Source organism: Periophthalmus magnuspinnatus, chromosome 14, assembly GCF_009829125.3.
Source record: "Periophthalmus magnuspinnatus isolate fPerMag1 chromosome 14, fPerMag1.2.pri, whole genome shotgun sequence".
Classification (NCBI taxonomy): domain Eukaryota; kingdom Metazoa; phylum Chordata; class Actinopteri; order Gobiiformes; family Gobiidae; genus Periophthalmus; species Periophthalmus magnuspinnatus.
In genome coordinates, this window is record NC_047139.1 from 24,656,170 (window position 1) to 24,671,726 (window position 15,557).

The 15,557-nt window shown below is 37.8% G+C and overlaps 3 protein-coding genes across 3 annotated transcripts; 1 reads left to right on the top strand and 2 right to left on the bottom strand.

Annotated features, from left to right (window-relative positions):
• Positions 1–1,669: 1,669 nt before the first annotated feature.
• aspa (aspartoacylase) lies at positions 1,670–8,000 on the bottom strand. The gene is made up of 6 exons (XM_033977891.2): positions 7,648–8,000; positions 5,859–6,054; positions 5,087–5,180; positions 4,906–5,013; positions 3,100–3,209; positions 1,670–2,874 (listed from the first exon to the last, which is right to left on the bottom strand). Exons 1-6 carry the CDS (start codon positions 7,890–7,892, stop codon positions 2,683–2,685), a joined length of 945 nt encoding a protein of 314 aa, XP_033833782.1. The 5' UTR covers positions 7,893–8,000; the 3' UTR covers positions 1,670–2,682.
• On the bottom strand, positions 7,921–13,099 carry LOC117380965 (uncharacterized). The gene is made up of 8 exons (XM_055226890.1): positions 12,714–13,099; positions 12,379–12,432; positions 12,011–12,290; positions 11,801–11,925; positions 11,686–11,722; positions 11,011–11,607; positions 8,602–10,950; positions 7,921–8,034 (listed from the first exon to the last, which is right to left on the bottom strand). Exons 1-8 carry the CDS (start codon positions 12,767–12,769, stop codon positions 7,921–7,923), a joined length of 3,612 nt encoding a protein of 1,203 aa, XP_055082865.1. The 5' UTR covers positions 12,770–13,099.
• Positions 13,100–13,356: 257 nt separating this feature from the next.
• On the top strand, positions 13,357–15,291 carry c14h11orf54 (chromosome 14 C11orf54 homolog). Its single transcript, XM_033977890.2, has 8 exons — positions 13,357–13,525; positions 13,613–13,711; positions 13,853–13,926; positions 14,009–14,110; positions 14,267–14,443; positions 14,652–14,801; positions 14,897–15,013; positions 15,101–15,291. The coding sequence occupies exons 1-8, from the start codon at positions 13,459–13,461 to the stop codon at positions 15,272–15,274; spliced, it is 960 nt and encodes a 319-aa protein (XP_033833781.1). The 5' UTR covers positions 13,357–13,458; the 3' UTR covers positions 15,275–15,291.
• Positions 15,292–15,557: the final 266 nt, after the last annotated feature.

Here is a 15,557-nt window from a genome sequence, read left to right on the forward strand (position 1 = left end):
TGAAAGTGGGTACAAAGAGGGAAGAGGAGTAGCTCTGAGATATGTCCTAGTGTCCATTTGGATTTATGCCAAGAAAAAGTGGAAGATCATTTTCCTAAAAGCTCTGAGCCGTGAACAGGAATCATTGATCAGCTCTGAGCGCCTGATTGGGTTACTGCAATGATAGAACAAAGCGTGTTGTAATGCAGCTGAAGATGGTTAACCATAAGAGGGACATAATACTGTTGGAGTAGTGGTATGGGTGGAAAAAAAAATTAATACTAACGATACTGTAAATGAGGTACTTGTACTTTTTGCATAGATTTTTATGTAACCTACCTGTAAGTGAATATATTGCTAGCCATAATTGTAATTAACTTTATTTGAGTTACTGAGTACAGTTCAAGGTCTATTTGATCGAGTGCACAGCTGTCTCACCTCTTCCTCTATTATTGTGGTCAGTTTAAAACAACTTTAAACTGTTTCATTTATCAAGTTTTTCAAGACTAATTTAACATGTAGTTAAAATGTGTTAAGTAGCAACTATTTTGAGCAGTATTATTCATGTGTGCTTACTTTTACTTTAAGTACAAAGTTGGCTTCAGTTGGTCTTTTTAAACCTCTTTTAGTCAGCTGTAACTGTATTGCTTATTGAAGTACACATTTTAAGTACTCTTTCCACCTGTGGGTTTAATACAGTTGGAATGAGCTAAGATAAATGGTTATTAACAAGTCTAAATTACAAATACCCTGATAGTATCCAGTTAGCAAGTCTTGTACGGCTATGTGTTGTTTTATGTTTCAGGTATAAGAGGGTCCAGTTTCAGGAGGAGATTCTGGTCAACATGTAAATGACTGAAGCAGGTCAGGGGGTCAAACATGTTGTGAATACAAGATACTCTAACCACATGTCTCCTAATGCATTATGGATGTGCTCCATAGATCCATGATGTACCAGCTGTATAAGCCCAAAGCATATGCATTAGGGATTATACGCAATTGTTTTTAAATATACACTACTAAACTAGTAGTACTACTAAAGTTTGGACACACCCTCTCATTCATTTTATTTTTTAATTTTTTATGTGTACTACTTTATACATTTTATACATTTTATAATAAGCCTAGACATGGAAGACATCTGATATATGAAGCTAGATATATGTTATTATATTTTATATTCAAATCCTCAAAGTCTTCACCCTTTGCTTTGTCGACAGAGCTGCAAACCATTGGACTTCTCTCATAGAGCTTCACACTGAAGTCTCCTGAAATGGTTTTCACTTCACAGCTGTGCCTCGTCAGGGTCAAGAAATGTCAAAAGTGCAAACCAGAGTCCAAAGCAAAGGGTGGCTATTTTTTGTGTGTATCTAAAAACAGTTGGAGTTATCTTGAGATTATTTTTGTGTCTATTCATAGTTTTGATGAATTCAGTGAGAATCCACAGTGTGAATAATCATAGGAATAAAGAAGATAATTAAATGAATTATTATTTTATGTGAAATTAATTATTTATTTTATAATAATATTTTCACATATTCGCAAAAAATATACTTTTAAGCAGTCTAGTTAAACTGGTTAGTTCACCTAGAATGACTGTAGCTGGGACACGAGTGCAGCCCTGCGATAAGTTCATGTTTGCTGCCCTCTTGTGTCTGTGATGAAGTACAACAACAACAACAACAACAACTCACGTTATACTGTCTTTTATTGAGTGTGTATTTTTACAAGATCTGTAAGATGTGTCTGACGGAATGAACTATAAAAATGAAAAGAACGAGTCTAAAAGCACATGGAGGTACAATAGTTTAACAAACATACAAAGAATACACATTTTCAATGAGGCTCATGTTATGGACAAACAAGTATATAAAACACACAGTTTATCACTATTATAAAACATTATTTAAGCTTCATCACACAAGACATATGCCATTTCTTATCAAAATATTTTATCAACACTTATTGTGCAAATCTTCACATAAATCTCTTATATAAGGCAACAAGAGGACAGCACCAAAGACTACGCCACCAGTGGACTTACAGGTAGGAAGTATCAAGGCCACACCACACCCACACTTCCAGGGGACAAACCACTGGGATCAAAACATATCAGGTAATGTTCCACTATAACCTTCCTGAGTTGGTAACATATAGTGTAATGTACAGTGTAAAGGAGTATTTATGCTGCAAAGGTGAGTTACTATGGCAGGTATATTTGAAATCATATATGCCGTGATATTTCAGTAGTCTTCACAGTGGCTCTATAAGCAAAACTCAACACATATTTTTTGCATAGTTAATTAATATTCAGTACTGTGTAAAAGTTTTAGTGAGGTGAAAAATGTCCCTTTAATAAATACCATCTGTATTTCTTGGCAAAGCTGACTGGACCACTTTAGACAGCTGAGTGTTTTATTTTGCAGCCCATGGGCCACTGGTAGCACCTATAACACATTTTCTATTTTGTCTTTTATGTTTGTCTTATAATGAATTATTATAAATGATCTTATGAACTTGATAACAGAATTGGACCTTTCTAAAACGTCTGCACAGCACTGTCCATTTCACAGTAAATGTATACAAATCAGTGTTTATACGGATGTTGTGGCTATCATTACGAGTGATTTCAAAGTGCATGTATAGTTATAATGTTAGCTAACTTTTCGTGATTCCAGTTAGCAGTATAGAGTTAAAATATATTTACGACTTTTTGACAGCACTAGCAACTAGTGTTTCTCTCTTTGTGGTGACAAAAGCTTGTTGTTTTTCATAATATGCCGCTTCATTGATAAAAGTGGGGTAGACTGTCCCAGGACCTTGGTAGTGGATTGTCTTCCCATCAAATGTCTGGAACATGGGGTCACCAGGGTTCAATGGCTCCCAGTCACAATCCTGACAACAACCGGAATGAAAAAAAAACTAGGTTACACAAGTGAAATATTATACAAGCTAAACAAAGAGCTTTCAGGGTGCATTCATAATTATCTTGTTTTGGTCCTAGTTGGAGCCCACTTGGTTTCGGTCCTATTTTAGTCCTGTGTTTGAACTCGCACTCGGGTCCATTATGAGTAATAGGTCATCTTTAATAACACTGAGTGAATGATGTAATGCACTTACCTGGAGGTTAGGGTGCACCATGGCAATGATGTTTCCATTGGCATCTCTGGGATAGTCAACCCTCTCCAAAACCCGAAAAACTTCTACAGTGCATGGAGGAAACTCCACATCTACAAAATGCACAAAAATATGTAAGACAGAGGAATAATGAGCAAAAATAAAAACATTTAGAGAAACTCATGTGTGGTTCATAAAGGATCAAAGACAGTCATAGGTCTTTCTACATCTCTCAGTAAGGTGAAGGTGATTCACAGGATTATTAGTGTATACTATATGGGTTTAAATCCTCGAGGAACAAATTGAACACATTGAGTAACCTTTGTGCAGCAGTTGAGGAGGGTGGGTCAGTACGAAGAGTCAGGATGCACAATGCATAAGTTACAACAAACTGTATTCTAGAAAAAAACATATCTTACTTGAGACTGATTGTAAGAGTTTTGCACAGTATTGTCTGATTCACTCTGACTGTATGCAAATCAGTGCTATCAATGCTAGCTAGCGTTTTGTTATTTCAGTTAGCAGAACAAAGTTTAAGTGTATTTAAGACCTTTTGACAACACTGGTAACCAGTATTTCTTTCTTTGTGACAAAAGCATAACAGGCTTAATTGGCTGCCTCTTTAATTAAAGAGAGGACATGCCTATGGTAGACACGAGTGTGCATTTATCTGTGAAACCATTATGCACAATGCATAATCTATTACAAATGCAAAGTGTTGCATAATGCGTGTTTATGCACTTGGTCTATTTCAACCTGGGAATCTGGACAAGAAGTCAAGTTGGCAGAGAACATTCAGTACTTTGAAGTTTAAAGGGACTGTATTCAGCCCCATCTCTCAGGGTTTTATTAGTATTCAAGATGCATATAAACTGAAACACCACTTTTGTGGAGCTCATAGAGATGGTTAGTTTGATCTCTAAAAAACAATTAAATTGTTCTTGTTGCTGGTCAACTTGAAAAAAACAATTAATCATTTTGCCAGCACCAGTGTGGCCCCATGCACGTCACAACATTATCACACCATCGGCGTAACAAGCAGCCCATTGAACACAGGAACATGGTGAAAGGCAGTCTGCCCTCCTTGCTTGGCACAAGCTGTCTGCTTACGTAATGAGAGAGTCTGAGCTGCCTCACACCTTTATAAGCTGTCAGAGGTGCACGCTGCGGGTCAGGCAAAGATTTTGATGAATTTCGAGAGCTGCAGCTGCTAAAGCACAGCTGGATGACTCTCTCCAGGCCAAATGTGAAAGTGACTGATTCAGGCAAGGAGACAGATTTATTTAATAGTACTGTCTATGGATGGTACTTTGAACAATATATTACAAATGTATCAGGAATGCCATATCAATAAGAATACAACATTTATTACAATCTTCTCTACATTATAGAATACGATGGCTGATCATTGTCTGTCTGCCAATGGTCTGGAAAAAGTCCATCAATGTTGAACCGTAACATTTTTATTAGTGACTTTTAGACACATCAGCTCATTACATTACAGCAAAAATGAACAATATTAGCTTCCCACTATTCATATTAATCATATAGAATGTTGAATATAATGTCAAGATGGAAACTGAACAATGACAATTTAACTTGATCATGGACTTCATAAAAGAGTGCATTTACAACCTGAACTGGTGATAGTTTGCACACCGAATGTATCTTTATAAAACTCTATATGTACATATCTATACTCGGTACGGACACAAGAACAAAGGGTGGTTAGAGTTGTTGTTTGTTAGCATGCAAGAGCCCCATTCACAAGTCTTTTTAACCAGCTACCTTAAAAACAGAAAGTCTTACCTTCGTTAAACAGCTCAATAAAGTCCAATGCATGCTTTATAATCACTCTCATAGAATCAAAGATGTTACTTCTGAGAACACCTTGAGGTTGTGGGCCGACTTCTAGTCCTGTAATAGTAACATGTACTAGATCAGATACATTTCACATGATTTGTAAGATATCCTTGGGTTCAAAACTTACCAACAGGGTGTTTGGCCACAGAGCGTGAAGTGGAATATTTTAAAAGAGGATGTTCATTGAGGAGAACTAGGCAACTGGCCGGTGCAAGCGCTTTCTGCAAGGTCAAACACAAGACAAGATGAGACATGCACAAATAAGAAAAAACAGAAGGTCACAAAGTGCTTTAAATTCTTCTTGTTGAATGCACAAACACAAATCTCTTTCCAATCTTATGCAACAAATGTGGCTACACCTTACATAATATTTGCTGTTGGCATGAATCCATTTAAGTTAATGCTTTGTTGACTTTGAACTTGCAGCACAAGCTTCACCCAGTGGAAATTGTACATTAACATTGTAAGAATAAGAATATGGAATAAGTTAGTATTAATTTTGTGTGATCCTGAAGTATTTTTAAACTAGAACACAGAAATAAAACATCTGTTTCAAATCCGTATTACTTAGAAGACATAGGGCCAAGAATAAAACTCCAGGGAAAAAGATATAAATAAAAGAACCAATGATGAAAGTGAAACAATGGCACAAGCATTTTGTCATGTCGCTTGTAGATTATGGTTATTTTCTAAAAACGTGTCTTATAAGGAAAATTCCATATTCCAATATAGATATACCATTATACTGAGTCCAATCTGCAACAGCTTTTAGATCTAAGTGTACAGTGTTGTCAGGAGTCCTTACAGTGCATCATGTGTCCAGACCTGAACTCATACATCATTTAGGTGATTGCCTTTATGCGTGTGCTCATGGCAGCTCAACTGTCTGTCATTCTAACCTTGATATAGTTCATCATCTGCAGATTGAAGTGGTCTTTGGAGCTCTCGAGGATCAGGGTGCAGCCCATGTTGGAAGTGGTGTTGTGGAGGTCAAAGATTACGTCATAGGCCTCTGGGCTTCCCTTGGGGCCAAACATATTGTTGATTTCCTGGGCCCTCCACACTTCATAAGGTAGAGACTCTCCACCAGGGGCACTAGAATTCCATGTAGAAGTGAAATTAGTCATAATAAAGGCTTAAAAAATGAACCAAAACATTTGTGGTGTTAATTATTATGCAGAATGTGGAAACTCAACCTTTGAACACCAAGACTGTGTAGCAGTTTAACTATGTGTCAACTGCCAAAAACAAGAGCTATCCCTGAATGTGCCCAATCTGGGACATTCTCCAAACTACAGGGGACCAGCCTCTGTCCAGTCCATATTGTCTCCAGAGCAGTCCTCTCTGGACCCTATTTTGAGCCTTTCCACTATTGTTTGTAGCACTGTGCACTGAACATGTAGGCCTATGGTGTGTGTGTGTGTGTGGGTGGGGGCGTGTGTGTGTGTGTGTGTTTTCCAACACTTCAACTAAATGTGTCTATTTTGGTCCAGCAAGCCAGCTGCTTTTAGAGAGGGTCGTCAAAGACTAATCTTCTTATAAGCCGGGAGTTAAGATAGCATCAGCAGGGGTCAACTCAAGTGTCAACTAATATTTGTGTAAGGTCAAGTTGGTTTCAAGAATGATCAACAAATGGGTCAACTCCTTGTAACTCAATGTAAAAATCCCAACAGTGTAATAATTTGGCAATTGACAAAATAAATCCATAATATGATTCACAGTGACTGTGATAATGATTCAAACTAACAGTCATTTATAAACTGCAGTTTAACATGACTGATATTTTGTGCTGTTGTAGATTTATAGCTGACTTAATAAATACTCATAATTAAAAAACGCTACTGTCTAATAGGCTAAGTGAAGAAGTCCTACTGCCCAGCACAGACAGAATGACAGAATGTCCCCAGATCACCCACAGACACGGTACAGTTCTCAGGCGTCTGTGGTAAGATCCTTCAGTAATAGTGACCAGTGGGGGAGGGCTGCTGTTATTATCCAGTTATGTCCACTAGACTAGTCTACTTGCGTGTCTCTCCACTGTAGCGTGCATGGCCTCACAAGGCGTTATTTTCGCAATAGTTAAGACAAAACAGCACAGCGGGGACAAAACTCGTCGCGTCTTCACTGATCCGCAGCTCAGTCACGTTTCGCTCACGTTTTCTCATGGCCCGGAGACAGCTGGAGGAGGGACGCACTGCTCGCGCCTCATTGGCACAAACACACGAGAAATAGAGCCATAGAAAGAAGGGGGTACAAGGAAAGGGGGACTGGGCTGATGTAAACACAGTCTGGAGACGCATTATGGTGAATGTTATTGACACGTTATAGACGCGGTAAACCCTGGACAACCATGACCAGAGGGTCACGAACATGTTTTTATTAGCGATGATGAGAAACGTGTATTAAGAAATGTTTTGTTTGCTTTCACTAAATGGACAGAGTTCCTGAGACTTGTGCAGAGCACCAGTGTCATTGAGCGTCTCCTTGCATGGCCCATCAATCTTCAAAAGAGGAATGCAAAACACCCCAAAGGAATGAGCACAATGTCATCTGAAGCTCACACAAAACCAAGGCTGCTTTATTCCTCTTAATGGACACATTGCCACAGTCTATTGCAAAGGTACACGCAGAACAAGAAAGCAGTAAACAAGCAGCTGTTTGTGTCAAAGCCGAAGACACAGTGTTTACCTGAGGTTCTCCGCAGTGAACGCACGGTTCAGATCCGTGTCCACGTATCGGGTACATTTCTCCACAGCCTTTGGGTTCGTTATAAACGGTTTGGTCTCTACACCTTTCCTCTGGATCTCGTTACTGTTCTTCATCCACAGGTTCACGAGAGTTACACCTGACATCTCGTTTCCATGCGTCCCTCCAAATACAGCCACTTTGGTGGCTGCGTTAAGACGCACGCTATTGTTGTTATAAGACGACATTGCAGGACATATACAGACCCCACAGAGTCTAAGGACACTGTGCACAAATGAGGGACACAAAGCACAGCAGAGGTAAACTTTCCACTCTGAGCTCACAGGACTGGCTCTGCCTACTGGCTGAGCGCGCGCTTACGTAACGCGCCTGTGGGGTTGAGAGCAGAGAGCGTGCGTAAATTGTACTCATAAAAACACTCTGTGAATACTGTTGTTAGAACTAGCGGCATTAGGCTGTAACAATATGAAGACGACACAAAGGCATATTAAAATAAAATTGTTCTTTATATGATACAACTCTTATGACATGTAACATGGAATGTATAAAGAGAAACATGGAATAACTATACAGCAGCACTATAGTAAATAGTTCTGAGTGAGTGGTTACAAAGAAGTAAATGGCACGAAACTTTAATTTAGATGTATTTATAGTATGAGGACATAATTTATCTGTATACGTGCTATTATCACTTAAAGATGTTAAAAGGGACATTTATTCCCCATTTAGAAACATAACTGGTAAAGTTTTTGATTGATCATTTATTTGATGATAAACCAATGACACATTTTTAAGAGAATTCAACACCAAATTGTTGAGTATAAAAAAGCTTTGACACAAAACTATATTTAGAGTTAAAAATAGTCTATAAAATTAAATAAAATGTAACGTGTATCAAAAGAAATTGTCCCTGGGATTATACAGTGTTTTCCTAACCTTTGTCCGGTCGCTCTTCTCCGGTTTACCTGAAGAGGGCGATATTTCAACATGTGATGGGCTGGGGACAGTTTGTTCATGGTCTTTAAAACATCCCTTGTGCTTTTTTCTTTTCACTGTTCTTTGCTCTAGCTCCATCACTTCTGAAGTCTTCATAACTACACTCTCAACATGCTGCCTCTTTTTTTTGTCTCCTTTTTTTCTTTCTGGGCATTCGGATGCTTTTGGGCTTAATATAACACTCCCCTTCACTCCCTCAGGTGTTGTTTTTCCCATGCCAGTGTGACAGATTTCACTTTGAGATGTTTTCTTTTTCTTCTTTCTCACATGAACACCTTCATCACTGGGAGGTTGGTTCACTTCAGTGCTGTCACAATCAATGCTTTTATTGTGTTCATTCATTTCAGGGACTTCTGTGACTTTAGCATTTGCGTCTAAATTGTTAAGTTCACCATCCCTGTCCTTCTTTCTTTTTTTCTTCTTCTTTTTTACTTTGTTACCCAATTCATTCTCTTGTAAAAATGTAATATTTTCTGCTGATTCACTGACATTTGTGCTGATGTCAAGTCCGTCTGCCCCATGACCCTCTTCAGACAGTGAAAGATCTAGAGTAACATTTTGCACAGTTCCTGCCATAGAGTGAACCTTCTTTTTCTTTTTGATCACAGACTCCGAGTCATGTCCTTGTGTTGCTATGCAGTCTGTATCATTGTTATTATGTAGGAGTTCAGGTTTTTCATGATTCCCAACTAATCCTGAAGAGCTGTTTTTGTCTGTGTTATGAAGCGGAGGTTCGTTCGAAGCTAAATCCTCATTACAGACTGCCTTTCGTTTCTTTTTATGTTTTCTCTTGTTATCAGTTAAATTTGACACTGTTTCATCCACATCAGCCATGTTATCTGATTGTCCATTGTGCAAATTGGCGATTTGCAATGGATCTAAATAAGTCCCATTTTCTTCTTTTTCAGCAGATAGAACTGACCTTTTTTTCTTTTTCCTCACAGATACTGGTCCATCACCTTGTACTGATAAGCAGTGTGTACTAATATGATCATTGCTTATAAAATCAGACATTTTTTGACTTTCAGCTAATCCAGATAAGGTGTTTTTGTCAGTTTTAAGATGTTGGAATTCTTTCAGAGCAAATTCTTCATCATCACAATTATGGGCTTCCTTTGGTTTCTTTTTGTGTTTTCTTTTGTTATCACTCAAATTTGACACTGTTTTGTCCACTTCAGCCATGTTTTCCGATTGTCCATTATTCACAATTCGCAATGGATCTAAATAAGTCCCATTTTGTTCATTTTCAGCAGATAGAACTGGCCTTTTTTTCTTTTTCCTCACAGATACTGGTTCATAACCTTGTATTGATAAGCTGTCTGTACCAGTATGATCATTGCTTATAAGATTAGAAATTTCTTGACTTTCAGCTGTTTTATGTTGGAATTCTTTCAGAGCAAATTCTTCATCACAATCACGGGCTTCCTTTGTTTTTTTCTTTTTAAGTTTCCTTTTGTTATCACTCAAATTTGACACTGTTTTGTCCACTTCAACCATGTTATCTGATTGTCCATTATTCACTATTCGCAATGGGTCTAAATAAGCCCCATTTTGTTCGTTTTCAGCAGATGGGCTTTTTTTCTTTTTCCTCACAGACACTGGTTCATCACCTTCTGTGACAGTATTATCATTGTTTACAAGATTGGAAATTTTATGGTTCCCAACTGAGCTTGGTGAGCTATTTTTGTCTGCGTTTTGAAGTGGAAATTCTTTCAGAGCATAGCAATCATGGGTTGACTTTTGCTTCTTTTTAAGTTTTCTTCCATCCTCACTCATGTTGGACACTGTTTTGTCCAATGCACTGATGCCATCCAATTGTCCATTATTCACTTTTTGCGATGGATCTAAATTAGTCAAATTTTGTTCTTTTTCAGCAGTTTCCATGTCACCTTTTTTCTTTTTAGTTTTTTTCTTCTTTTGTACAGTGCCATCACCATTATCTTCAACATCAACATTTTGACAAGAAAGCAGCTCAGCATATTCAGGAAGACTTTGTTCTTTTACTTCTTTTTCTAGATTATTCACTAATTGCAGTGGATCTAAATTAGTCCCATTTTGTTCTTTTTTAGCATTTTCCCGAACAACACTTTTCTTCTTCTTCTGTACGGTTCTAACACCATTATCTTCATCATTTGTACAAGACAGCAGCTCAGCATCTTCCGGCAATCTTTGTCCTTTTACTTCTTTCTCTTGATTGCAACTTGCAGACGTAAGTTTTGTCAATGAAGTAGATTCCACATCATTAAATTTTTCTACAGTATTTCCATTATTCTCAGTTATCAAGTTCTTGTTGTTTTCTGCAGTATTTCCATTATTCTCAGTTGTCACGTTCTTGCTGTTTCTCTGCAGTATTTCCATTTTCCTTGGGGTTTTATCTTTGTGCCGATGAGGAGATGAATAATTTGTTATGTAATCTTCAAAAAGATCAGCGCTCTCTTGGCTCAATGATGTGCTCAAATTTTCATTTTTATCTTCCAGTATTACATCTCCTTGTTTCATTTTAGTACTCAACACCTCATTTGCATCGCAAATACTGTGATCTCTCCCTCTAATGTCCAATGAATGTTTTTGCAGAATGCTTTGGCTTTCACTGTCCTCCAATTCATCTAAGTCAGACAACACAATCCCTTGGTCTGTAACTTGGTTTACTTGAGCTAAATGCACTGTATCATTGTGTGAATAAATTGAAGGGCCTCTTGGTATGATTGATTCCTCAATGGATGTTTCATCACTGCTGCTGTCCACATTTTCCTGTATTTTCTTTGACAAATCTTGGGGCTTACTGGATGTGGACTGGGATGTCTTTTTTCCCCCAAAATGTTGTTGTGAGATTGACGTCCTTGTTGGTTTTGTAGTTTTAGCTATTTTATTTCTCAAGGACGAAACCCAAGGCTGTGAACTCTTGGTTATCTTGGGTTTCAGTGAATATACAAACAGCCTCTTATCCTAAAAAAAGAGCCATGCACGTAAATTTAACACTTTATATTGAGCAAATACTTTGTAAATGGTAAATGGACTACTTACAATTATTTTAACATCCTCTTCATCTGACTCATCATCTCTGAAATATAAAATGTTTATTAGATTTAGGTTGATTATCTTAAATCCAAATTTGTAAAGGGCTATAAACAACACTTACTCCGTTATTGGTGTTATTTCTTCATTGTCTGCATCAACCGTTGGTAATGATTCATAACATTTTCTTCTTTTACCATTTGGCCACATCACATCCACACATTTAAAAAATCCTGCCATGCCGCCATACTTTAAGAGAAATATAATGATTACACAATACAACACTGTCATAGGTATGTAATCAATATATAGTAAACATTATAAGCGCTCTTACATGAATGGCTCGGTTTCTGCCTGCGTGTACATATCGATCATCAGACGACTGTGACTTCCTCTGGTTAAGGAAAGGAAAGTTGTATATTGGGAGCGATGGATGCCTTTTTCTTCTCTTGGGGCCACCTTCACCTTCACCTTCACTACTACTAGATGATGACTCAGACTCAAGAAATCTGGGGGATATTGGCGTGGACCTTATGCTGAGATGAGGTGATGTTGCAGCATTAGGTATTGAAGTTTGTGGTTTCTGGGTGAGGAAAAGGCTATCTTCAGAATCACTACAAAACAACATAAGTTACATGATGATAAAAAAGACAGTAAAATATCCACACATAACATAAACTTCAAAGTTTCATTTATACGTACCTTTCCTGAACTTCAACAAGGTCATGTATTATTTCATTTATGTCATTGCTGTTCCTAAACACGAGAATGTGTTATTGTTATTCACATTAATAAATCAGATTACACAAGTTAATGGTGTTTTTTTAAATACCACCCCAAAACAACATATGAGAGAGTTGGGTATAGGAGCCTACTAAACGTATAGGACTGTATAAACTTATTCTTTATACAGTCCATGATAGTAGGCTAATACACCTAACACAAATGCATTGCTATGTTGTTCATAAAGTCTATGCCTACTACAGAGAACAGCCATATGCACACAACTGTAAACTTCAAGGCTTCAAACTACGTACCTTTCCTCAAATTCAAATGGGCCACTTCCAATTTCAGCGATGTCTCTAATATCCATAAACGCGATTTGTTATTGTTCTTCACTTTAGCAAATGATCCTCTGACTACTAAAAGTTAATGATGCTTTCTTTTTACCTGTATTACCGTCAAAACTGAGCATTACATTATTGCTAGCTATCTCACTGGTCGAACTCTTCTCAAACGTGCCTGGCAAAAAAAAAAAAGTTTTCCCACCACAGTCTGAAACACTTATAAACTTTTAAATTCAACTACAACTTGTAACGTTTCTTAGTTGGGCATAAAATAGCACAGGCTACATAGCTATAGCTGCACATGTGAACCGTTAGCATAAACAGGAAGTGAATGGACGTCACTCGCCCATGTGACCAACCACGAAAGATCAAAATGACTACTAAATTGTTATGAATACACGTTTCCGTCTTCGCCTTGTCCTATTCTCCAGGGTAAAAATAGACAGGTATTTTACATTTTGTGGTAACCATTCTGTCTAGATCATATGCTATAGTGTCACATAATTCTGTGTAGAATCCATAGAAATTGCAGTTACAACCCGGTCAAGCCAGTGTTCCATATTTCGTGAAAGAACTTTACTATCTTGATCACGTTTAGCCTTTGTCTACCTTCTAGATCCGTGCATGACTCTGTGAACTGTGCATTGACGTTTAAACGAATTGTTCCTGCACAGCCGACTCGCACTTTTTATTCCAACACAAACTGCAGTGAGGTATGGCAGACATGAGCACCACTGAGAAAATTCAGCTGCACGTTCCAGCCTTAGAAGAACTTAGTGCTGGTAAGACTGTCATTTATGTCTATGCTTAGTCTCTTCACATTGTCTATTTGCAGATGAAGTAATTCTGTGTTTTATTGACCTTTACAGTGTTGCAAACAGGACTGCAAACTAACTTTGCTGAAGTCCATGTCAGTGCTGTTGAATGTCCAGATCTGACCAAGGAGCCCTTCCTCTTTCCTGCCAAGGGTAAGCCTATGCCAAGGCCTAAAATGATGAATTACAATTAATGTTGAGTAGCCTGTTTAAGCAAGTAGTTATAGCTGGCAATATATGACACTTATGCTACTTTGGTAGACATATGTCTTGTATAAATGTGTGTTTCTTCAGGTTTATGTGGAAATCCTCGCATCACAGATGTTGGTGGTGTGCCTTACCTGGTCCCTTTAGCTAAAACGGAAAAGGTTTGTTTACTGAAACAAAGTCAGTCAAAGAGAATGTTTGTGAATAAAGTCTAATATAATATACATACTTGCATTGTTACAGGAATATGACATGAATGTTATTTCAAAAGAAGTGGAGCTCCCTGGAGGATTTTTTCTTGGTGCGGGGGCTGTTGCTTCCAGAGTCGTTGGAATAAATGCTGAGGTAAAAAGTCATTACTAACTTGTTTTGCATATTAACAAACAGCTAAAATGTTTATTTTTTTGTACTTGTTTCTTGTGGTAAGGCGACCTTGAGCATTTCGAAAGGTACTCAATAAATACAAGATATTATTATTAATACTTTTATTATATCCCACAGTTTATGCCAGTCGTCCTGACCGCGGCAGAGGGGAGACCTGCAGTTAATGGCAGCTACTTCTCATGTATCAATCCAGCTGATGGCAAGTGCCTTCAAGAAAAGTATAGCGACAGATTCTCTGACTGCCTCTTTGGTCTAATGGCCAACCTGTATGCTTGTGAGGGGAAACCTGGGAAGGTAAATATTATTTAATGGAAACACCTTTTTCTGAGACTGGAATATGCAAGTCATTATTAACTGTGGCTTTGTACTTGTGTAGTTGGTTACATATAAACTCTCAAATAATGATACCATAGCTGAACTTTAAACCATAGGAATAATAAACATTAACAAAGAAAAGACTGGTCTACGGGGGACTTAGCTCTGCCTGTGTCTCATCCTACAGGTCATAGAGGTGCGGGCCAAGAAGAGAACAGGAGACCAAAGCTTTGTGTCCGCATTAAGAAAGACTCTTGAAAACCACTATCCTGACAAAAGCCTGGCTCTTGGAGGAACATTTGTCATACAAAAAGGGAAAGCTAAAATCCACATTATGGTACACACATCTATAACTTTATCATAACTACACTCTTACTTAACTAAAGAAAATAGTTAATAAAATAAAAAAGATGCCACTGTCTATATTTGTAGCCAAGAGAATTCTCAGCCTGCCCACTTAACACTAATGATGAAGTCAACAACTGGCTTAAGCACTTTGAAGTCAGTGCTCCTCTCATCTGCCAGTCGGTGCTTGTGTCTAAAGACCCAGTAAGTAAAGAAACATCTGCTACATCTCATACCAGTGCATAGTGTATTGTTTATTGTATTGTAAGAGGTTGTTGACTCTGTTTGCAGGGTTTAGACTTGAGAATTGAGCACACTCACATTTTCAGCCATCATGGAGAAGGAGGTCATTACTACATTGACACCACCCCAGACATTGTGGAGTATGTGGGGTACTTCATGCCTGCAGAATATGTGTACCGCATCGACAGACCAAAGGCGACACATGCGGTTGGACGGGATTAAGATAACAAACAGTACCTGTTTGTACCTACATTTCATTACCTAAATCAGTATATGCAGTGTTAATTTCTTTAAAAAAATAGATTCTGTATCAATATAGAAACATACATTTTCACATTTGATAATAAAGTGCATTGATTTTTAAACTAAAACTTCAATATATGTGGAGTATATGTTTTTTATTTATCTACAAACAAATATTAAATCAGGCAGGCTGATTTTTACACTTATTACACTATTACAACAAATGACAACAACATGTATTTTTTCTTCCCATGGGAGGGAA